General features: G+C 40.9%; 1 protein-coding gene across 2 annotated transcripts; it reads right to left on the bottom strand.

Moving 5' to 3' along the window:
* Positions 1–611: 611 nt before the first annotated feature.
* On the bottom strand, positions 612–23935 carry SANBR (SANT and BTB domain regulator of CSR). 2 transcript variants are annotated; one of them, XM_077176257.1, is made up of 21 exons: positions 23144–23929; positions 20085–20250; positions 17810–17996; positions 14641–14734; positions 13409–13647; positions 12065–12123; positions 11268–11428; positions 10352–10438; positions 10117–10227; positions 8256–8379; positions 7659–7811; positions 7269–7474; positions 6801–6900; positions 6296–6328; positions 5600–5699; positions 4528–4622; positions 4383–4411; positions 4215–4288; positions 3488–3576; positions 3035–3126; positions 612–2628 (listed from the first exon to the last, which is right to left on the bottom strand). In XM_077176257.1, exons 2-21 carry the CDS (start codon positions 20232–20234, stop codon positions 2592–2594), a joined length of 2220 nt encoding a protein of 739 aa, XP_077032372.1. In that variant the 5' UTR covers positions 20235–20250; positions 23144–23929; the 3' UTR covers positions 612–2591. The 2 variants fall into 2 exon arrangements, with proteins under 2 accessions (XP_077032372.1, XP_077032373.1); XM_077176258.1 differs by lacking the exon at positions 7659–7811 and having other exon boundaries at positions 23144–23935.
* Positions 23936–25300: the final 1365 nt, after the last annotated feature.

Below are 25300 nucleotides of genomic sequence, written 5' to 3'. Positions count from 1 at the left end.
TGTCCACACTTCTCCTAACACAACATCTTTTTCCCTTGGAGCCAAGACTGAATTTAAAATTCTGTGCCTTTCTCCAAGATTTCTGGGCATCCAGGAGACAGGCAGAGCTCCAGGGTGCAGTAAGGTCATTTATACCCACGTGTGACAGCAGGGTGTCCACTGCAGCCTTCCCAACAGCCCAAGTGTACAAATACAGGACATCCAAGACATCCATACAGCAATTCCTAGAAACAGAATCATGGAAACTAATTGTATTCACAGATTTAACAGATTGCACCCTTTAAACAATCTGCACTGTGGCAGTGCAAAGCAAAATTACATGGTTTTTTAAACATAGCTTAGCCTGACATTTTGCATACTTGGGTCAGTTGTAGTGCAGCTCACTGAGGAATTTTTAATCCAGCTTCAAAACTTGATGCAGATAAAAAATCTTTGAAGTTCTTGTAGATTTGGAGTAGCTCTGCATTTAATGATATCCTGTTCTTGACAAACAAAAAGCCTGTATGAGGATGCTGCAATTTAATCACAGATACACATGCATGACTGAGACCATCAAACAGTATCTATGCACATACTTAGCTCTTAAAAGCATCTATAAAAAACTCACACACTTCTTAAATTAATAATGTTTATTTCCATTAAACCAAGACAAATTTTCAAAATTAATACAAGATAAAAATTCAAGGTGGTTGGCATGGGGAAAAAAAGGTAACACTGCACATCATGTATATTATTTGTATATGCTCAAAAATATTTTTGAATTAAACAATACTGGCATGTAGAACTGGCACTTCCCCACAGAATAAAACCAGCAGAATTTTCCTTTCTCTTCTAGTCAGTAGTTCTATGAAAACTAAACACACACACATGCAGCCTGCAACTTTCACCCCAGGTTTACCATGGGAATTTGGAGCAACCCTCTATCAGAAGTCACAAAATTGTAGCAAAACACTTTTTTCTACTGCATTTTTCATACCTGATGGGTTTTATAATACTTTCAACAAACAACAATCAGTTTTCCAACATTGACTACAAGTGCTTCAAACTGCATTAGTACTTGCAAACAGGCCTGAGGCATTCACAAAACCTTATTTATTTGAAAACAGATTAAAGCACGCCTGCAAAGTTACAGCTCCTGCCCGAAATCAAAACCACTGAAATCCAATTTTGCTTGTTGGTTTCACTGGGCTCCAAATTTGCTACAGCATTGGACAAAACACACAAGTAACACTGATTATTAATTGTTTCAATAAAAGTCTTCCACCTTGACAGCAGTATTTTCAAGTATTGCTATCCTAGTCCTCTAACACCTACCAAAAATCATCAGGGAACAAGACAAACAAAAATAGCCCAGTTGGAGAGAAGAGCATTTAAACCAATCTCCCTCTCCTTACCCCACCCCACCCTCCCACCCAGGAACTTGCTGACTAAATTCCAAACTCCCCATTTATTGTACAGCCAGGAGTTGGAATAAGCTTTCCCTGAGCTCTCTTTCTACCTGTTTCAAAAAGTCAGAACGTGTTTCCTTGAATTCAGCATTCATCATCATTATTATTATTATTGCCATTTTCTCTGCTAATATGCAACATATTTTCTAGGCAAGTTATGTCATTTTGGTAGCCCTGGATTTGTGTTCTATTGCTCCAAATACAGAACTTGAAAGTGCATCTGACTTCTAAACAGTGTTAATCAGGCAGGTTTCAGGGAGTAACTAGACCCAAAAGATTGACATGCACAAGCCTTTGTAGTGATACATCTCTGTTGAATGATGCAGAAATTAATAACAGATCTGTTCAGAAATTTAGTGGCATGGCATCAGTTAGAGAGAGAACTGCTTTGCATCACAAGCTTTGGGTTTTAAAAGGGAACAAAGCACTGTCCTGTGCAGGAGGGGTCAGGAATGGGGATGGGTACAGATTTCACATCCAAGAAAAGCAAGTGGTTCACATGCAAGATGCAATGCTGCCCCATCACAGCACTGAAAGCATCTTTGGAGGTCTAGTCCCTACCTGCTACCCACCTTCAGAGGAGTGGGAGTTGTGTGATGTACACAAGGAATCTCAGAACTGCATGAAAATTTTGCTTAAACTAGTCTAAGTCCCAGGTATTGTCATGGACTTTGAATGCAAATCCCCAGAAGACTGACCTAAAATGTACCATCAAATACAACACAATATAAATACACAAGGAGACTTGGGTTAATGCTGCTGACTGCATTCAGAACTCAGTAGTCTTGCTTTTTCCTTTTCAGTATTTCTAGCATACCAAAAGGCATATTTGTATCTTCCCCCATAAATAAAGTTAGTCTGATAATTTAATTTTGTAGATTTATAAAATATTTTCTATGCAACTTAACGCAATAGCCTAAAAAAAGCAATTAAATTTAACTTTAACAAATAGTATATTTACAATTAAAATAAGTACAGACCTTATTGGGTTTGCATTCATTTATAGCACAAAATAATTTACAAGGCTTAAAGTAATAAATAAGTCACTGGCAAGCTTTCAGAGATGTGCATTGTCCATTGTCAGAGTGCAGTGGAGTTTCAGGAAGCAGTAATGAGTTCTGGCTAAAGCATGTCCATGACTCCTCATGTGGGACGGCCTGGGCCAAAACGGGTTTTTGACCTGGGTTAAAAACACAAGAGAAACATATTTACATTATTCATGTAGGGCTTTTTTACTATTAATGCAGGTTTTTGATGTGTGGGGGTTTTTTGGTTTAGTTCTACAAGGTGGACGAAGAACTGGATAAAAATCTTGGCTGACACTTTTCCGATTTTCCGTAGTTTCCCAAAAAGAAAATTATGTTGGAGCTGCAGGGAACCTCCCCCCACCAAGAATTTCATTCTCCTAGCTCTACTGGGAGACCAAGGGAAGCCTTTGCACCTCACATGGCTTAACCTGGTAGAAGCTGATCCATAAGAAGTGTGTGAACTGAAGCATGTTTTTTCTTTAAAATGTTTCTTTAAAACCCACCACCCCACACTCCCAAAATCCAGGAGTTTTTCTTGCTTTTATTTTAAAATCTCACCTGGGATTCTTCTCAGCGTTGCTTTGTCGTGCACTGACCTGTGCTGAGGCTTTTATCTGAGCTTCAAGCCTGGAATAAATGCCTCCTGCATACTGGAATCCAGAAAAAATACTTAACTTTTGACATGATTTCAATGCAATCAGTAACTTTCCATAAAATTCACTAATATTCAGCACTATCTACAGCATACTTTTGTCCATTATCACAACCCAGCAGTGTTTTTGTCAAACCCATTCTACTTTCCATAAGCAGTTTTTAAAAGCAGTGAACTTTAAACATTATTTTAAACTCCAATCCTCAAAAAATCACACTTGGAACAAGAGGAAGATTGATAAAATGAATTCTTTAGCTTGTGTATTGAATAGATGTTATTTTCATTTGTGTTTAATATTTTTGTTAAGCAAGGCTCACTTCAACTCTGCAAACATTACATTTTGCCAGGACAAATCTTACTTCTTTGCTGTCTTTGGACTTGACTCGATCAAGGTCTCCCAGTCTCATTTTTATTAAGTGCCCTGTGATCTCAGACATTCTTCTCTGATCTGTCAGAAGTAAGAAAGGATATTTAGAACAAAGGTTTTCATTGCTACTGAACACAAAGAGGATTAGACACAGACTTCAGTGATACTGGATTTGTAATTTTTTTTAGTTTATATAAAAGTCTTGAACAGCCAAGCTCCTAAACCCTGATGTAGCCTCAGCAGCCTTGGCAGATACCAGAATCAGCCTGAGGCACTACACTGAGATCAAAATCTCAGGAAATGGTTTGGAGGCAGAAGTTTTTAAAAAAGCAAAATTGCACAAGAGCTTCAGGAGAGATTAAAAAAGGCAGAACAAATTAACCCAATTCTGAATATTTTTAGTCACAGAGACTGGGAAGGAGATGGAAGTGGATGTTTCTCTGTTTATCTGCACAGACAACAAATGCCACAGGGATGCAGGAAAAAATATCTGCATACTTTAATAATCATGAGATGACACAGCTATAATCTCTGTAGGTTCTGTGCTGACATTCCAAATAAAACACATAAATCACACAAACACCTCAAATCCCACTGCTGGATCTGAGATTAAATTCACCCTAGAGGGATGTAACTAAGTGAATTTTAAGAGAATTAGCTGGCTCATTTCCTTTGCATAGTGTTAACTTGATGAAAGGCAAACTCATGCAGGAACAGACCATCTTCTCTTTGAGCATCTTGGTTGTATCTCAGGGACCTGGAGGCATCCCACTTGTTCTGCTGCATGCTCACACTGCAAGGGAAAGGTGCACAAACCCTGTTACCAGGAGCAGCTTAAGAGAGGGAGATACTAAAATGTGCTCAAAAGGGCTTTGAAAATGACTTACATGAAAGGAGAAGCATCTCGGGAACTTGACTGTTGAAGGAAAAACCAGATTTAATGTGGTTGTCTAAGGCCAAGTCCAACACTTAGAGAAAATTGCTCATTATTTAAGCCAGCCAGAGAGCCTGGACTCACAGCTGTGATTTTACCTTATCAGATGGCTTCTCCCTTTTCTGAACACTAGGTGAAGAAACTGCTTTCTTTGGGTGCCTGTAGGATTTCTTTAGTTTCTCCTTTCTCCCTGCTAATAGAAGAAATGTCTATTCATACCCTCAGATGCTTGGAATTTCTCAACTACAGAACTACTAAAGTATTTTTGCCCCTCAATTTCTTTACAAGTAGTGTAAATCAATAGGCTGTTTTCCTTTTATCAGTGTTGCAGGCATGCTAACACACACTACTCAAATGCTTTTCTATAAGAAATGTACAGAAACTCAAGGATGCATTTAAAATGCAGAGTGGTTGCACATAACAGCATACATTTTTTATATTTAAAAATTAATGCACATGCAAGCTATACATTTGACCATATTAATTCAATGACTAAATTCTGAGCAAATCAGATCAAACAAGTTCAAATTTAAATTACAACATTTTCTTTCAAAATTTATATATATTTTTAAACTGGTACAATTCTAATTGCCCTTTGAGTAATGACAAAAAGAACAAAAATTTTTTTTTTTTTGTTCCAATGAATCATCAGTAGGGTGAAAAGGAGAAGTTGGTTTTTTGCTTTCCATGTTCCTAAACCCATTAAAACATTAAAAATGAATAAAAGTATTTTCAGATCATATACAGCTTAGCTTCAATGCAGACATAATTTTAACTACATTAACCAATCATTCCTCTATGTAATCAAAAGACAAATCTGCAGGGGATTTTTTTGCATGTAAAAGCAGCAAAAAATTGCTGCCTTTTCTTCCAACATTCATTACATGAAATCTCATTAATTTGAGAGTTTCCTGCAAAATAAGTGCTTGATAATTCCAGGGAATTCTCAGACATGAATAGCTGCAGCTTTTCTTGCTTGCCAGTGATTTTTGATGGCACCAAGCAGTGGGGTAATTTGTATCTAACCACAGGAAAACCTGGGATAAATTAAAGTAACTTTGGGTTTTCTTTTGAAACACTAAGATTCAAAATCTGCTTACAGAGGACTTCTGCTGCCTCAAATCCCTATCAGGTAACTCCAGAGAGGAGGACTGTAAAGACTTGATGTACCTGGTTTCTTGCACACTTCTTCTTCATCCCCCACTTCATCCTCAGTGACCTCTGAGCCCGTGGTGTACTCCTCCTCTTCAGATAACAGCGATTGCTGCTTCTAACCAACACCAGGAGAAGCCAGAGATTAAAAGGGAGCCTGGGTTTCTATTCAATGATATATTAAATCTGTCCTGCAGCTGCTGACACCCAGCACAGCTCCCTATCTCAGTGACCAAAGAGTGAATCAGCACAGAATTATGGAAAGGTTCAGTAATGTGATGTTTACATTGTTTGAATATACAGAATTACCTCAATAAGTGATAATGAGTGCCTAGTAATGAGAAATGATGAAGCTTAACAATGAAGACCTGAAGCCCCTCAGACCAGCCAAGAGAGACAGATAAATCAAATCCAAAGTTTTGAGTATGTTTCTGCCAGCCTAAAAAACTATTAATAACTGATGCATGCAGTGCCAGTGTGGCTTGCTGCCATTTATAAACACATTCAAAGGAATTTCACATTTGTATTAATGCAAAAGTAGCACTTCACACTAATGCTTTCTTGTAAAAACTTGTTCCTATACTGCAACCTCCAATTTAAAGCAAAAAATTGCATATTTTGTCTCATTTATTAGGAAATAAGATAAAAATGAAAGCTAGTTCTTTGCTAGTAGAGAAGACCAAATATTTAAAATCAGTAAAATATTTTACTAACCAGCTGCAAAGTCCAGTTCTTCAGAGACAAAAACTGGAGTCACAAAGAGAAAAAAGGCATATAAGTTAAAGAAATAATAATAATTCAAATAATAAAGTGAGAGAAATTCTAAAAATAGGAGTTGTATGTTACAGTACAGCACTCCACACTGGTAACTCCCAGGCCTCCTCCCATCTTGAACTCCAAATTTTGGTGGAATGATCAAACCCAAGTAGGCTGAAAACCACTGACCAACTAAATGCAGTCAAGTCATGGTTTAGTGAAAGTAAGTTTAGCATTAAAAATATTTACAGCAGATCTTTTGATCAAAGATCAGTCCAGGACAGGAGAGAAGTTATGTACTGAAATATTTCCAGCAGACATGGGGAAAAGTTTTGCCTTTTCACTTACCAGGTATTTTGTACCTATGTCTTACTCCAACAATGTATGGGGTTTATTTTTATTAAAAGTTCTTCAAGAACCTCTTCATTATTAGGAAAAAAGAAGGAAAAGCATCAGTACTCACAGCATTGATCTCTCCAGTTTTGGGGCCCCATGGTGTATTTGGTTCTACAAGCACATCACATTCAAGGCCTTTGTCATCACCAAGCCCAATACCAGAATCACTTTGAGAGAAATACATAAACCAAAATTAAACATTTCTATTCCTCTTCTTCAGAATCAGCCTCCATTGCCTGGACATGCATCAAGAGAGCAGACAGACCTCTGAGTCAGACACATACCATCTTGACAGAAATACATTAAAATATAAAGACAGCAGTGAATGCTTACGGAGGTTGAGTGACTAAAAGCCTGCTTGAAAAGTGAAAGGAGAAAGTACTTGTTCTTCAATTTCCAAGTAAACAGTCAAAAATAAGTTACCCTCAGAAAGACCTGTGACTCATTTTGAAATGGGAGAGAGCTCCAATATAACAGCACACGTGTTCACTGTTGAGGGCTAAGTTATTTCAGTAGCACAATACAATGTTCTTACCTATTCTCATCCTTAGTGAAAGGAACAACTATAACATCCCTATGATGCAGCAGATCATTCAAGATCTGAGCAGTCTGAGATGGTAGAGCATCCCCCTCTTCACTTTGAGATGGCAGAGCATCCCCCTCTTCACTCTGAGAGGGCAGAGCATCCCCATCTTTGCTTTCTGGAGGTAACTCCACCACATGATCCCTCACTTTGCAGCCCTGCAATACACAGAGGCAGAAGATCAAATATTTGAGTTAACGGGAAGAATCTGATTCCAGTCAGTATAACAACAAAAGTTCAACTTCTGAATTACAATCCTTATTTTGGAAAAAGATCTATTTTCCTAACACACTGTTGCCCACCCCACCACATGCTGTGCTCTGTAAAGGAGAGCTGAAGTACCTTTGGGAGGGTTGTGGGGTCAAACCGAAGAACTTTTTGGTTACAGCAGGGATAAACTCCTGTGCCAGTGGAGCCCAGAGCACTTGCTACACCTGGATAAAGAACTGGCTGCGAGTGGTACTGGCAGTGGGAGAACTCAGTGCACAGGAAAGACTACATCAGCAAAAACACAGAGAGTGAGAGGTGAGACAACCTATGGAAGTGAAAGTTCTGCACTGTAAAGAATGTGTACCTAGATTTATTAGCAAATATTATCCAAACAGCTTTAATCCCTGCTTCACCCCTCAAAAGTCACCCACCACAAGTCAAAGTGAAATTCCCTAACCTGGTTACCACAGGCCAAAGTGAAATTCCCTAACCTGGTTACCATAGGCCAAAGTAAAATTCCCTAACCTGGTTACCACAAGTCAAAGTGAAATTCCCTAACCTGGCTACCACAGGCCAAAGTGAAATTCCCTAACCTGGTTACCATAGGCCAAAGTAAAATTCCCTAACCTGGTTACCACAGGCCAAAGTAAAATTCCCTAACCTGGTTACCACAAGCCAAAATGACATTCCCTAACCTGGTTACCACAAGCCAAAGTGAAATTCCCTAACCTGGTTACATCTTGAGCAGGTCAGCCAGTTGACCGTCCCCCAAAGACGCCAGTAAACGTCCCGCCAGGATTTCAGCTCCTCGTGAAGGCCAATTAAATACTCATGCACTTCCCAGGTTTTGTCTCTGAAAAAGCAAAACAGCAGAGTTGACTCTCTTTTGATCCTGCCACCAGGACCAGAAGATAAAGAAAGAGCAGAAAACACTGGTGAAAAGCCTCTCCAATAGTTACAACAGGAGGGACACAATGTCAGACAATGATTACTAAATTCAGAGCATGACAGAGGAGACTTTATTCTTTCAGAAAATCCTAAACTCACTCTAACAAAGCATTACAGCTTGATTCACCTCAAGATCCATACAGTGCAAATTTACAAGCTAAGATAAACATCTTCTATCTATCTGCAACACAACAACAGCTAAGAAACACAGTTTGAAAACACAAGCTCATGCCATTTTGATGAAGTACATACCTGGCAGTTCTAGTATTAAAAACACAGGACTTTGTTCCTTCCTTGTGATCAAATGAGACACACCTCTTCAGAATTTGAAAGAAAATGTGCAACTTGCAGTGGGGCATGTTATCTTCAGAAAGAGCAGATAAAATTTCCTCCCAATTTTAAGCCCTGGCCTGAAGCATTTTTGTTAAATGCGTGCCTATCCTAGACTAAGCAAGGAGCACATCCAGTTGGAAGTCAGTTCTAGGCACCACTAGAGGACCAATAAATAGAAACCTATTTTTAAACCATTAAAGATAGAACTGTATTAGCTCCTGAGCCTGAATTCATTAGTGGCCAGCATCACTTCTCAGTAAACATATTCTGTGTAGCAAAGCATCACAAGTAGCACAAAGGCAAATAATTAGAATCTAGATAATCTTCTGAGTAATTTTAAAGCCCTGCACATTTATCTGCTGGGAATTGCAGAGCAGCCACATACACTCAGCTTAAGTGAAGTAATGCAATTAATGAATTTGATGTGACTAATCACCAATGATCTTAAATAGGTCAGGACAGGGGCACAAGATGTGGTTCTACGTAGGTGCTGGGCAGAACTGAACTCCACACCTTGGAATAACTGGTGGGAGCTGTATGGAACTGTTTGGGCTGTTCTGAACCAAAGGGATCTGATGGGAAAGGTCTCCTGTCATTAATCTCCCACCATCCCCCTCAAAATGGGCATGTGGGAAGGGAGGGAGCTGCAGCTGATCATGGACTGATCTTCATTAACAGGAGAATCCAGCTGTTCACTGCCACAGATCAGACAGAACTCAATTAAACATTTGTGCCAAATGAATCAGCCTTGCAAACAGAACAGGTGCTGCAAAGCTCCTCTGACAAATACTGCAGGAACAGAAAAACAACTGGCAAAGTTTATTCATAGCAGCCTTTAAGCAGGGTGAGCATTTGATTTGACAGTATAAAGTCAGATTAGGAAATACTCTTTAGCCTTTCTTTGCTGGCATAGTGGGCTCTATCCTTCACTGAAAAACCTTGCAGAAATGCAGCATTTAATTCAATCTATCACCATCAACTGCATACATCTTAAAACCATCTGAGGAAAGAATTAGCTGAGTATTTTCTATTTAAAGCAGTGCAACCCAAAAATAGCCCTCCCAGTAATCATGGCTGCAGTTTTCCCATTTTCATTCAGCAGCAGCACTGCTGAATGAATTTCAGTGGCACATCATCATAATCACATCCCCCATGTTTTATTTTTTGCTAGGTAATACAAGTTGGGGTGCTTCATTTACTCTTCACATATCTGTGACTTAATTTTGTAATGTATCTGAGTATGTAGTATTTGTAAAATCACCCAAAATGAGAGTTGAAAAAACATTTTATATATGTACATATTCACTACCTTATATGAACATAGACAATATTCCCATGTTGGTCTATGTTGATTTTTCCTGGTACACAGGGTATTCTCCTTTCAGTTTCTTTGGTTAGCAACTTTTTACATAAACAGCACCTAGATTAAAAAATAAAAAAAAAAAAAAAAGAGAAAGAAGGAAAGAAAGCACTGGAGTAAGAGCAGGGCTTCTAAACACAGGGGCTGCCCTTGCTATTGAAGCAGCCATATAAAAATGCCATACCTGTATAAAGTTGCTGCATTTCCTCTAGAATCTGGGTTTACATACTCAGGATCAAACAGTCTCTCAATCTTCTTGCAGAAAAGTTTACTATTAATGACAGCAACACAGCTCACCCATTAGAAAAAAACCTGAAAATTGCTTTATGTATAGTGAGATTAACAATCACACTCTGATAAGCAAAACCACTCACAGAATCTAGCTTTTAATATAATTTTCCTTTAAATTATCCTGTCCATCTCATTTTTACACAAGTGTGACAAAAGTGATATTTTGATTTTTTCTTTATTAAAATGCTTGCCAATATCAACTGCCAGCTTCTACCTTGGTTAAAAGACCTTTAATTAGTGAATGTTGCTGTGAAACTGCACTTCATTCTAGGATTAAGCCTTCATCCCTACAGACTAAAATCCTCCCTTACTTTCTTCCACCTTGCTTGTCTGTCAGTCTGCCCTTCAATAACTGGCCCTTATCTCGATACTGAGCTGGGATCCTGATGTAAGAAAGAACATTCCAGAACAACTATTGAGCCTCCCAGCCACCCTGAATTCTAAGTCCAACCATCAAAGTTCACAGGGTGCTGAAGCCAAACCATTCTCTACCAATTAGGAGCATGTCATCCCATAAAAGGTTTCTCCCCTAATCCTTGCTCCCATGTGAGAATTCATGAATAATTCTCCCATGCCATGCTCCTAGTGTGGCCTTTCTTTTTGCTCATTTCCTATAAAAGCTCTTTCCTTTTGCTCATAATTTTAATATAAAGTTCTGAAGTCACACCATTGTATTCTGCATTAAAAATACATTCCATAAGAATATATCTAATATATAATTTCAAACTGCACAGTCTTAGCTGTTATGAAATATGATCCCAAAGCTCAAGAGCACTTCAGAAGTGTTTTACAAGGCAAAAAGAAGTTACCTCTTAAATTTGTCTCTTTTGTCCTTCAGCTCTTCCACCTCATTGTGCCTGAAGAGATCAGCAATGTGTGTAACAAGATTAGCGTTGATACAGTTCATGTTACACGGCGTGGCTACAATAGCATTCATATTTTTGTGACAATAATGAATACATTTCTCTACCTAGGAAAAATAGAAATATCAGTGTGAAGGAATTCTAGACAAAACCCCCCATACTAATTGCTTCAAGACTTTTATTTTAAGTGTGGTGTTTTGGAAAAACCAAAACCAAATTTTAGTTTGGCTTAAAAATAAAAAGCAAGCCTCAGATTTGCCTAAAGTTGATGCTGAATAACATGATTTAGTTTATGTTCTCCTCCAAAAATTTCAGTAACTTTCCAATTTCTTGTTGAAATAGAACCACAAAACTCATGGATCTCAACTTCAACAGCTGTGCTTTGCTGTGGGCCACCCCAATGACAGAAATTTTGACAAATATTTTAACAAAGTCAGCAGCTATTCCTTATACAGAGCTGGAAAATCAGATCCTGAATTGCAGATACATCATTCATGTAGAAAGGGATGTAAAACAGCACTCTAGATCACACTATCACATTTAGAAATAACATACTCTTTATTGCATTGAGAGTCTGCAAATATTGGATTACTGTACTGAAGAGAAGTGTTAAAAATCTCAAACTGTTCTCATTGCAGCAGCTGTTTATGTAGCAGCCAGAGCACAACAAACAAGCTGTTAGGACACCTGGTAATTAACAACTGTGCCCTCCTGCCAGAAAATCAATCTTTCTTAATACTTACTAATGAATCCATCTTCAAAAATTCAGAAGAAATAAGGATTGAGATGACATTTGATGGTTCTAGAAGGCAAGAGAAAAAAGGTGGGGTTTTTTACATGGATTTTTTATTGTAATTTCACATCACATCCTTCTCTCTTCATAATCGCTAACACAGATGCTAAATATTTTAGCAATCAACTTGTCATTCCATCTTCCAGTATACAGAACCTTTTAATCATCTTAAGAAATAAACTTTTGGTTTTACCATTTCAGTGGCCAGAGTAGAACTATAACTATGGAAAAATAAAAAAAAAAACCCTATAACTATGGAAAAATTATTAAAATTGGAAAAGGAGGCTTCACAGGGATGCACTGACTAAACAATTACACAAGATTAACTTCCATCTGTAGCCATCACACCCAGCTGAGATTTTTTCAACGTAACCTTCACATTGCAAGTTATATTTTAAAAAGTGGTAGGAAAGGCTCATTAAAAACTTGCCTCAAAATCCACAAAGACTCTTCTACCATTGTATTGGATTGCATTGAAATTGGAGAAAACATTGCAATTGTACCAACAGGGAGCAGAGGAGAAACAAACCAATCATCAGCATTTAAAATCTATCACTCAGCCCTTGGTCAGAAGAGGCCTGAAGAATCTTAATTAAAACCATCACATCCCAAAATATATTAGGGCTTCTTTATTGCTTCAACTTTCAGCATGTTTCCTCAAAGCTGTCAGTGCTGGCAGAGCAGAGTCAGCTGCTGAAATGACCAGAGGATCTCTGTTGCAACATTCTTCTAACAACTGCTGATGCCTTGGGAGGGCTGCTCTGGAACAGAGACTGGACAGAGCTGAAGAATAAAGCAGGGATTTATTGAAAGGCCTCAATGGATCCACCTTGGGCAGCACAAGAGCCCAGCCAGGGCTGCACCTCAGGTGAACCCAAAATGGTCACAAAATGCATGACCAGGCACAGGGTCTGTCACTTTGATCAGTTCTGCTCCATTTGCATATTGGAGTTCATTGTTCAGTTCCAGCTTTAGTCCATGCAGTCCCATCCTGCTTGTTTTTCTCTCTCTTCAGCCCATGTTGTTTGTGCTCTTGGGCCTGAGATTTGGATCATTTGTCCTTGGTCCCCAGCTAGAGAAGGAATTGTTTTGTCTCCCTGCTCTGCAGAGAGCCCACCATCCCATAATATGGAGCCCTAACCCACACACTAAAGAGAATCTGAAAAATAGAAAAGCTAAACCTGAGGCACCACTGACAACACTCAGAAGCAGACTGGGGCTGAACTGCAGCAAAACCATCCATCTTCTATTAGTACAGAACATAGCAAACCTACAAGAAATGATCAGCTTTTACCTAAAGTGGGCATTTCATCAGTCTCAGACTCCTTGGAGTTCCTTTTGACATATCTAATCAGCCAGTCAAAGATGTGAACGTCACAGTGCACAGAAATATCCACCTCCTCCCAGCGCTGGGCATCCACCGACAGGTACTCAGCAAAGTATTTCATCTCTGAGATCAAAAGGTCTCGAGGACACACAAAATCTTCTTTCAGGTTTTTGGCTTCGTCACACACATGGATCACCATATTGGGCCTCCAAAGGAAAAAAGCCACAAAGCAAATTAGGAGCCTAAGCCAATCAGGACACCAAATCCCAACAACCTCATCTCCTGCTCTGGGTCATGCATTGCAGCACTGATGCTACCAACAGGGTTTTATTAACAGAGGGAAAACAAATTGCAGTTATTAACTACTAATAGAAACCATTGTTGGACAGGTGAAGAAGACAGAGGCATATCATCTACAGATAATCAGAGTCATTTAATTAAGGAAGCAGAAATAGAAAGTTTCTACCTCCATTCCCCAATTTTGTCACCTGTTTGTTAGAGGATACTACTTGAGTTATATGGAGAACTTGTTTGTTCTCCCTTCTTGATTTTCTTCAAAGAAGAACCAGATATAGATGCCTAAATCACTGAGGCACCAAGGACAGTAACAGCAATTTTCATTGGTGGAAATTAAGATTTGGCTTATTGAATATTAAAAATCTCTATTTCTTAAGGAATGCTTGAAGCTAGACTCAGTAAATGCTGTCTCTGTTTAGAGAGATGCTAAAGTTTCAAACAAACATTATTCTAAGTGTAATTATAGAGTGTGGAAAACAGGGATATGTGATAGAATAAAAGTGACCTGGATGGCTACTGGAATTCATGGGAAAATTTTTCATTTACAGCTCTTTTCCTGCTTTTACATAGGACAAATCTACGTTCAAGAGTATTTTCAAAAGTGTTTTTGACCATCAGTCTTGTTTCATTCCTTTATAAAACCAGGCATGTTTCTCATTCCTGTCACAGCAGTGATCAATCACTCAGAGGAACATAGATTTACAAATATCTCATTGCACACAACATTCTCAAACCATCTCCTTGAATTTCTGCAGCAACAGAAGGTTTCCAAATTTCTTACAGCATTCATTAGTCTGTTTCCAGTTGTTTTCTTTCTGGCAGTAGATAAATTTCAGCAACTTAGACATCTTTCTGTCAATTCTACAATCCCCTAGGTAACAAACATACAAAGCTCTTCTTACCCCTGGGTTTCATCAGTGCTTTCCCCACTGTTTTGGACAGGACCTTTCTCAGATTCTGAAGAACAGCTCCTTGTGGAGGCTGCACTGGGCCTTCCTTCAATGTAAGGAAAAAAGGCTGCATTAGAACAAAACCTCCTCATCTTTTGCTCTTCAGCACCTTGGAAATGCAACTGAACTATGGCAGTCACAGTGGAGCTAAGGCACAGGCAGCAGCAAATCTGCTTCCCCAAGGGCCACTAAACAACCCAGATTGCTGCTCTGAGTGCCACCCCTGGGAACCCACAGCAGCACCACTGCTGCCTTGCCCAGACTCCTGGCTACAAACACAGATCACTTCTGGCTCAGCCCTGAGCATGAGACTCACAGCCTGTGGCACCTCCTTCTGGGAATGTCACCCTCTCCTGCAGCTCTCCTGCTCTGCTTTGTGGGACCTGGCTGCCACACCAAAGCTTCTGCCAGGACAGAATTTGAGACCAGTGCCACTCCTTACCCATCCTGTGGCAGCTTTGGGAATAAGTAGCTCCCAAAGAGAAGCACAGCAGACTCTTAGGATGTGTTTGTTTTTGCCAAATTTCTCACACATGTGGCTTGAACCAGCCGATCACATCAAACAATGTTCCAAGAGAGCAGAGCAGGAAATTTGCCTGGTCCTAGAGCTACAGGTGCAAATAGTTCATCTTCACAAAGGTACTGCAAGCAGTGGAAGGTGCACACAACAACCTAGTGAGGTTCAGGAGTTCAGCCACCAAATCCACTGAGTTCTGGACCAAGGGTTAAAGCAGTGACTGGCATTTCCAGCTGTGAATGGATTACTGCAATGTGGAACTTCAACAATCTTGCTTGGAAGTCAGAAAGATCATTATCTTCTTTAAACAATGGATGGGCACTGTATCTGTCTTCCACTGCAACCCTAAGGTGGTGATTTTCCATGATTATGCCATTCTCCCAGACTTCTGGGAGTTCCAGAAACATCATCTCCCTTTTGAGTCATGTAAGAGGCTGAAGAAGAACAAGACAGACCTCTTCATCTTCATCTAATGGCTGAACAACTACAGCAGACTGACAGCAAAAATGATATGGTTCAGAACACAGCAGTTATGCCTTTCAGGAAAGCAAAATTACTGCACCAGAGGCAGAGAAACTAAACTGTCTGCAAAGGTGCAGCCAAAGGCCTTGCACAGTTAAGTCTTAGTAAGGCCTTGATAGAGGGAGCAGAATTAGCAGAAGGAAGATTCATTCAACAGATTGACTCCCAGTAAATCCTTGGGCAGGGCTGCTCCAGCCACAGCTCTCTGGGCAGCCATCCTCACTGCAGCAACCAAAGGTGTGAGCTCTAAAAGAAGGGACTGTGGAGATATGAGATATGGTATGGAAGAGTTCTGCCTGCAAATACATTAACAAGTCCATTGTGAACACAGTGATTTATTGAAGGCAATAATGCTGCCAAGAATATGCAGCACTGCCAAATTAATGGGGACATCTGAACTTCACCACACATTGCTTCAGATCTTCTTTCCTCCCTCCCTAAGCTCACAGATGGATTAACTTTTGAAACCTTGTAACAAAACCTTTAGGTGAAAGGCTATCCTCTGTGCTTATTTACTGTCATGAGATGCAATCAGAGGGACTCACCAGCAGTTGGCCTTATTATCAGCAAGTATTAAATGAGCTTTTATAACTCAGCCAAAACCAGAATCCAGCTCAGAGTGAGTATGGTCTGATTTGCTTTTTCTTGCTGTTACTCATGACTACAAACAAATGCAAACAGGCTCAAAATTCTTGATCCTAACAGTAAGCTAATGTGAATAAATCCACTAGGAAGCAATTAATTAAACAAAGAAACATTTACAAATAGGATTGTCTCAAATCCCCAATTCTGAAATGTACAAGTGCCTCACAAATACTAAGAAGGTGAGTTGACCCAAGCCTGTGAGAAAAAAAGATTAATTACCCTAATTTCATACCAACAAATTACACTCAAACAGGGCAAATGATTTATCCAAAGTCACAAAGAAAATAGAACAATCTCAGGCCAGGATCTTGTCAAAGGAAACATTACATTAGTGGACCTGACTGCATTAATAGTCATTACATGTCCTGCATTGTGAGAAAGCAAACACTAATTGTCTCAGGAGTTGTAGAAGCAGAGTCAGCTCGTTAACTGCCTCCTGGGAGGCTGCTAATCCTGTAAACAGGGACCTGTGGGTGCCAGCAGCATTCAGCCCACATCAGGCATGGAACACATCATTGAAAGCGGATGGGAAGCACTTCCAGGCTTGACACTACACATCCATTTTCCAGTATCAGCCCTTGATTAGAGTTATTAAACCCACTTTGAACAAAGGTCAAACAGCTGTTTTTCTGCTGCAAAGGGGACAGTGAAAACTGCAGTGAAGGACATTTGAACAGAGAACACATTTAAATGCTTCACTGTCATCTTAATTTTTAACACAGAAATTATTTATTCATCACTGAAGCAAATTTCTTGTGCAAATACATTTACCAAGTTCTAAAGTCACTGGAACATCTCTGTACTGAAAATCAGAGAATAACACACACATTTAATTACAACTTCTGACAGAAGCAGTACAAAAGGAATTGTTAACAATATTTAATTGTGCTGTGATTGAATTTACAACTATTAGGTTTGGTCCTCTTCTTCCCAGTAATTACTGGGACACATAATTGACCAAGACACATTTTATGTCATCTCAAGATTGTCTTGAAGCAAAAATTAGCTATATTTTGCTCCTCTCTACCTATCCATTGCAGTTACAGGTCTTGTAGCTGGGAGAGGAAGGTTTGCCCTCAAGGGATCTCCTCCTCAGCTTCCTGCAGCTTTTCCTCACAATACTCTCCAGTTATTTTAATAACGCTGCTAAACGTGACTTCAAATGGCTGCAGGGTTAACAGCACACCACCCAAAATCCTAAACACAATCCAGCAGAAAGATTTATGCCTCTTGGAAGGACAAGTTCCCAAAAATACCCAAGCAAACATTGATTCTTAAACCAAACTAATGGCAAGTGCCTTGCTGTATGCATAATATCCATATTTACCCTCCAAAGATGCATGACTACCATTCCTGGGTGCACTTAACCACTGAGGCCAGAAGCATGCACACACTGATTATCAAAGCCAATATAGGTGAGAAGGACTGAAAACATACCAGTGATAGTAATGGAATCCTGCCCAATAGCAGGCTCCTGAAACTCTGGCTGGGAATGGAGCAAGGAGGATTTGATGTACGTAGCTAAAGTTTCCACAGGACTCCCACCAGCAGCCATCAGGGGGTTATATTGGTTGTCAACAGGTGAACTTCCACTGCTTTTTAGCTCATCAAACCTTTTTGCACACTGTCACAAGATTAAATGATAGGACAATGAAGCAGTAGCTTTCAGCACATTTTTAATAACTGTGATTTGAGGTGGATACTGTATTGCACGTGAACAGTTACTGATATCAAACTCATAAATGCTGCCTGCTCAGTGGTATCAAGAAAGTACATAAACACACAGTAAAATAAGGGTTACCATAATTAATGATTCTAACAGAAAGATTTAAAAAATAGATAGAACATGTTTAAACTTTCATTTCCTTAAACCCTGTGAGATTTTAAGCCCAAATTTCAAAGAAAAACTTACGGGGAGAAGAAGCATGCACACACTGATTATCAAAGCCAAGATAGGTCAGAAGGACTAAAAACATACCAGTGATAGTAATGGAATCCTGCCCAATAGCAGGCTCCTGAAACTCTGTCTGGGATTTAAAAAATAATTTAAAAAATAGATAGAACCTGTTTAAACTTTCATTTCCTGTGAGATTTTAAGCCAAATTTTCAAAGAAAAAGTTATGGGGAGAGTTTGAATTCTCATTTTGTAACTAGTTCTTTTACCATAAATATGGTCAAATGTCATTAAGAGTGGCTACAGAAATTAATTCACAATTCTTATTCTTTTACTTTATTATTTCATTCCTGTTTGGACAAAAGGGACTGCTACTTTCCACTGCAATCCTATAAACTTCCCATCCCCTGTTTTTGATGAACTAGAAAGTCTTTCTGTTCTGTAAATTTGCACCAACACAATCATAATTACAGATTTGGTTCTGTAAAGTCCTACCCAGAGGTAACTTGCTCATACAAATGAATCTACTTAATTCTACAGGTATTATTCTGCTGCTCCTGTGACACAGGTGTGGGGCTCCATTAGCAGCTGCTTTTATTTATTTATTTAGGGTTGAGTTAACAGACATGCCATGCCTGTGCCCCTTTGGGCCAGGGGCACACAGGGACATCCTTCTGATATTCATTCACAGTGTCTCAAATTTGGGATGCCAGTCAGAAATTGGATATATCTGTGCTTTTATCTAACTGCCTTAAACAGGAATTCTTTAAATAGGGACACATTTGAAACATTCAGTCCTGTAAAAACAGTGATCAGAGATGTATTAATCAATCACATGAATCAATGTGAGGAGAGGGCTCAGTGCTGCTGTTATTTGATTTAACATGCACAGTGCTGTCTGCACATTGAAAGGTGAACAACAGAGATGTCCCCAAGCCTCTGCCAAGAACTTGAAAGGCAGCAACGTTCCACAGAAGCTTCTACACCCAATCCTTCATTTTTCTGTTTGAAATCCAAGGTTACAGCAAAGCCCAATAGCACTGCTATAAATGGGAGCTGCCACACTTGATTAGGTTTGCAAGAAAGTCAAGACCACTGTCTTGTTTTCTTTCAGCTTTGCTGAATCACAAGGGCAAAAGACATTTTCTTTTCTTAGCTTATACCCTCTCAGAAATGAAAAAGTCAAAATTATTATCATTATTTTTATAAAAAGAGCATTTCACCAGGAAATTCAGCAATCCAGAAAGAGAAGTATACAGAGGTTCTTCCAACTCTACTCCAACCAAAGAAAGGAAAATCCACACCTTGTAGGATCAAAAAAGCAGCAACTACACTCCTTACCCAAGAGAGGTCTGTAACCCCTCCTTGTTTAGAGTTGTAACAACACACACACACAGAATTTTTAGGTTTCCTAGTCAGGACACTGCAGCCTGCTCAGGGTTAGTGGGTACTGGCATCCCTTCCACCCAAGTCTGAGCTAGGGAGTTTGGAATGCAGTAGCACAGCTACCTTTTTTTAATTCCACTTTTTAATTTTTTCCTTCCCAGTAATTGTCATTCTTATTCTGTGTAAGTTCTAATGAAACACAATGCAGAATGCATTTTTCAATTTCATTGCTCAGGTTCTGTAGAAACAAAACCAAACCCCCCACCTCTTTTCAATCTACTGCTCATTTAACATTTTCAATTAGGTGCAAATTACTTCAGGACAAAAAAACCCAAAAGATAAGCTTCAATTTCCCTCCCTTCTCCCCAGAAATGTTTTCTTCTCCATGAAGCATTGCTCAAAGCACACAAATTCTTTTAGTGGTGAACTCACTTCTTTGGAGGTGTATCCTGGAACCAGCCTTGCCACACTGTCCCAGTTGATGGGCTGGGGAACCCCAATCAGGGAACACAGGATCATATCCAGAACCATCTGGTTGTTGTCATAGGGGAAGTTATTGTTTTCTGAGAATCCACGACTCATCTTTGGCTACTTAAGCCTAGAAGAGAAAGAGTTTTTAGCAGGTCTCACTGCATGGTTTGCTAAACCTTGATCTGCTTTACCTGCAGCACTCCATAAATTACTGAGGAAATTGTTTACCACAGCATTAAAGTCAAGTACTGAAGCTTTTTTGACACAATTTCCATATTCTCAGAGCCCTGAGGGAGAAGCAGATGAGCAAAGCACACCAAACCCAAGAGCAGCAGCAGGTATTACCCACCTTTCCTCTGAGCTGCCTCTTTCCAGAAGGGAAATCACACCTCTGAGGCCTCTAACACAAGGGAAAGGTTTCCAAAAATCTCAGAATAAACAGCCAAAGTTACAGAGGAGCATTTTAATGCAAATTTACACACATTCAAATACTTTTGTCTGTTCCCACAAACCTCCTACACTCGGCTCTGCTCTCTTGCTCTGCCCATGTGCTCAGCACACCTGACTGCCATCATTCAGAAGCCAAGCCAGGATACCAATTTAAGGGCCAGCAACCCTTAGGAGCCAGGAAACCACACCTGAATCTCCTTTGCTCTCACCCTCAACCCCTGACATTCCCAACTCCTTATCAGCCAGGATGAGCAGCTCCAAAAACCTCCTATTCCTCAGCTTTAAGCTGCACACCAGAATAAAGCACATAACAACAGCAGAAAACACTTACAAAACAAGATTGCATTTAGGTTTTTTTTCTTCTTTTGTACATATAGCACCAGGGAACAGAGTAAAAGTTCAAAGTACTGATTTAGTTTCTGCTGGGAAAGAACTGTGGGCATTAATTAACAGTTTCATGTTCAAGTAAAGCACAGCCAAAAAGCTCAGAATAGAAATACTTAATAACAGAACTTGAAAGCCACACACAAATTTTTGACTTATAAAGCAAGAATTATAGAGAATTTGGGAGAAAATACACCTAGATAACACCTGATAACTTGTTACTAAAAGCGTACAATACATAGATGTTTTCTTTGCACCACCCTCTTTCTAAAAGAAAAATGCTTGAAATACACAATATAGCCCTGTTTTTTTCTCCCCCTAGAAGCTGTTCCAGCCCTTTTTCTGGTTTTTTTGGGGTTTTTTTTTTGTTGTTGTTGGTAGAAACAGAAATCACAGCAGAGGTAACTGTAAGCTTTCGTCCTCTCCAAAGAGCAGCTGAATTAAATCAGAAGGAAAAAAACCCCAGAACCCACTGAGAGAACTCGCTGGTTTCCCACAGTCATGAGATTTTAAAAAGAAGGGGAAAAAAAGCCACAAAACAGATGACAAGTCCTATAGAAAATTTCATACCATTTCAGCCATTCTGTCTAAATGAAATCTGCTGTAAAATATTAGTTTTAGAACAGAAAGGTCCTCACAGGTTCCACAAGCCCAGAACCCCTTGTAAAAGAGATGCCACTGTCAGGTAGCAGCGGATCAGTCCCTGTGTCCCTGTCTCTGAGAGCACTTTGAGGCAGTGTCACTGTGGTGATTCCATGGCACAGGCTCCTCTCTGTCAGTGTGCAGACAGATGTCAGTACCAATCCCAGCCCTGAGCATCTCCTGATTCTGCTGCCAGCAGGAGAAATGACCCAGCCAGAGCAGGTCAGCACCAGTGGCAAAGCCCAGTGCTTATGAAACACAGGGCTGACTTCGTGTGCTAGCTCGTACACATGGAGCAGCTGGCTTAAAAATATGTTTGGATGAGATAAGTAAGTGATGGAGTACTATAATCCCTTGGTTTCTCACCATAAAATAGGCTTAATGTGAGTAGAATTACCAGCAATGTCAATATTCCATAAATCACCATTTTGAGGGCAAGTGCTATGGGATGATTACACCGAGCAATCAAGGAAAGAAGGGAAGAGAGAATGAAAACTTTTTTGTTTTTGCAAAAGAAAGGAGCATGTAATTTACAGGGAAGTTTACTACACATCAACCCTGTGGACCATGAAGCAGCCCAAGCATGAAGGGATGAAGGGATGACAGGTGCTCTAAAACATGATGACACGTTCAGAGAGAATCAAGTCTTTGTCTCTCAATAAAGGTTTCTTTATTTGCTTATTCAGCACATTAAAATACAGTTCTGTATATGCTTATTACTGCAAAGACAAATGAAGGAGGAGACTTAATTACAGGCAAAGAGAAGCATTTTTTTTATATTCTGGAAAGAGCACGGGACTCCTCTTTGCAGCTTTACACATGACATTGAATATTTGCCTTTTTGTCCTTTAGGAAACCCTGTTGGAAATATAAAGACACATGCAAGATTCTGTCTCATGCAAGAGCTCTCTAAAAGCAGCAACATAAAGCCTGTAAGAAATCATATTCTTAAGAGAAAAAGCAACTTGTACAGATTCTCTCCACTCTGTTACTGCAAGGAAAGCTCAGGTTAACCCCTTCCTCAACGATGACAATTGGAGGAAAACAAAGTTTCCAAATTATTTAACTCTGACCAACTCATTGAGATGCACAGCATATAAAGATACATGAGAACAGAAATTCCTATTAATACTCAGAATTCCCAATCAAGCGGTGCGAAGGATTCTCAAGAGTTAACTCATTATGGAGACACACAATCTGATTCGACTTTTTTATGATTTACAGCAAGCCATTCCTGCAGGAAGGAAGGGTTGCTGCCCCTCGCACGGGCAGAGCGTGAGGGAAGGTGAAGATGCTGGGATGGACGGGCAGAGGTTTCCATCCTCAGCTGAAACGCAAGGAAGTGATGGTGCAGAATGAGGCGGCGGACAGGAACAACAGCAACTTTGCTGCTTGCCCGCGTACCAGCCAACGTTAAAAACTACAAAGCCTTTAAATTAAAAATATAAAAACCCGTCTCAGACGATCTACAAGTGCGGCAACCTCAGAGCGGGGACCCCGGCGGCCCCCCGGGCGATCTCCACCGGGACCCCTCCCGGGTTTACCTGGCGGTTCCCAGGCGCGGGGCCAGCAGCACGGGAAGGGGCGTGCAGGGGGGCTCCTCCTTGGGCCGATCCGGTGGGGCAGCAGCGGGACGGGGGCTCAGCTCCAGCGCAGGACGAGCGGGACCCGCCGGGCGCCCCGCCCGCACCCGCCGCGCCCTCATCTGCCGGCACCGCCCGGGCCCGCCCTCAGGGGAGGGGCGGCAGCGCCGTGAGGGGGGCGGCCCCCGCCAATGGGCGCGGGGCGGCCGCGGAGGCCCCGCCCCCCCTCGCGGGGCGCAGCCAATGGGGCGGCGAGCAGCACTCCCGCCCCGGGCGCGCGGCGGCCCCGCCTTGCCGCAGTGCAGCGGTGGCGGCGGTGGCGCCCCCTCCCGCCCCGCGCGCGGCGTCCGGTCGCCCTGGCAACGCTCCGCCCCGCGCGGCGTCACGGTGACGTCACGGCGCGCCTCGCACAAGTGACGCGATCAGAGTGACGTACACACATCGGCCATGACGTCACGCCGCCGCTCGTCCTCCGGTGCTTTCTGAGCGGAGCCCGCGGCGGTGGCTCCGCTTCCCGCAGTCCCAGCTGACCGCAGCGCTCCCGCCCGCCGGAACCAAGCGGGGAAGGAAGAGCCCGGCCAGGGGAGCACGTACCGAAATAATGCATCGGACACGAGAGTCCGGCTCGTGATGTAAGCACAGCTAATTAATTAACCAGCAATGTGTCAATGCACTCCATGCTCCCACCAAAGAGGAGCCCCATTTTAAGCTCTTCCCAGGTTTCCAGCTGATGCAAACGCTTCAGACGCTGTTAACGTAAAAGCAGCAGCAGAACACTGAAATTGCTGCTAATTACACAGAGCAGCCCCACCGCTGGGAGTGGCTCACCAGAGTTACTGTGCACAGTAAGGCTCACACTGTCCCAATCCTGTTATTTCACCCACACAGCTTGATTCCTGCTGCATGGCTACTGCTGTCTCAAGTATTCCCAAACATTTTTAAAATTACTTCCCGTGGGAAGCCACCACTGCCCGATAAAGACCAGCCCAGATCTCCATTTCCCACATAACAATCCTTCCCTTCGTAGTCATTTGGCAAAAATCAGGGATATTAATAATTTTCTTTCCAAAAACCCCACTTGTAAACTTTGCAATAACACAGTGAGGACAGAGAACGAAAAAATACCCACAGAAAAAATCAGAAAAAATTATTCCACCAATCTAGAGAAGCATCTGAAATCTAAATTCTCTAAGTCAGTCTGAAAGCCCCCTTAGGTCTCAGGGAAAGCAAAACCCACTGGTTTCATACCACCCACAGAATAAACTAATGCTGGAATATTGCTGCATTATGATGACATCCAGTTATTCCACAATGAATGGAAACATGATGGCATGTCAGAGAACAGGAACATGGTTTTTTCATTAATCTGTGCTATTAGGCAGAAGTCAGCCTCCTCCTGTTTATTTTTTTTTTTTTAATAGGAAAAACATTATCAGTATTTGAGAAGAAACAAAACAAACCAGTATCTTAAATTTTACTCATGTGCTGTTCTAGAGACTGTGCTAGATCAGTTACAATAATTCAGAGGCAGTAGAGCTGTCCCTCTGTATTTTTCATTTCCAAAACCACAAGACTGTGTTCATACTCTGACAGCATAAATAATCCCTGTCACTTGCTGGAGTCTGATAGTTTTGTGACTGTTGTGAAATTCAGGGAATTGCTCAAAGCAGGTAAGAAGGAGCCAGGGGTGCCCTGCACTGACATCATGCCCTGTTACCAGTCAAACCAGTTAGACCAGTGCAATTGTTCCAAGGAGATTATCCAGCAGTTAAAGGCTGAGCTCCAGTGGCCACAGAAGCCAGGGGACAGATTTATCAGCCCAAAGCTGCTTCAAACTGCCCTGCAAAGGAACCAGTCCAGGATGTGAGGAGAAGAGGAAAGGATGTGTGGGCACTCACAGTTGCCACCTGCCTTTACAGCCCAAAAATGTTCACCAATCTCAACACTGAGGCCACACCTGCATGGATAAACATCTGGGAGGAGTTACAGAAGAACATCACTTCTTGTGTTATGTTGTGTAAAACAAGAACAGTTCTGCTATGACTGCACACAAGAGCATTTCTACAGTGGTTTAGCAAGAAATCCCTGGGCTGGTTTCCAAGTTTGCACCTCTTCTGG

The sequence above is a fragment of the Agelaius phoeniceus genome, chromosome 3 (genome assembly GCF_051311805.1).
Source record: "Agelaius phoeniceus isolate bAgePho1 chromosome 3, bAgePho1.hap1, whole genome shotgun sequence".
In the NCBI taxonomy this organism is placed as follows: Eukaryota; Metazoa; Chordata; class Aves; order Passeriformes; family Icteridae; genus Agelaius; species Agelaius phoeniceus.
This window is presented reverse-complemented; position numbering and strand designations above follow the sequence as displayed.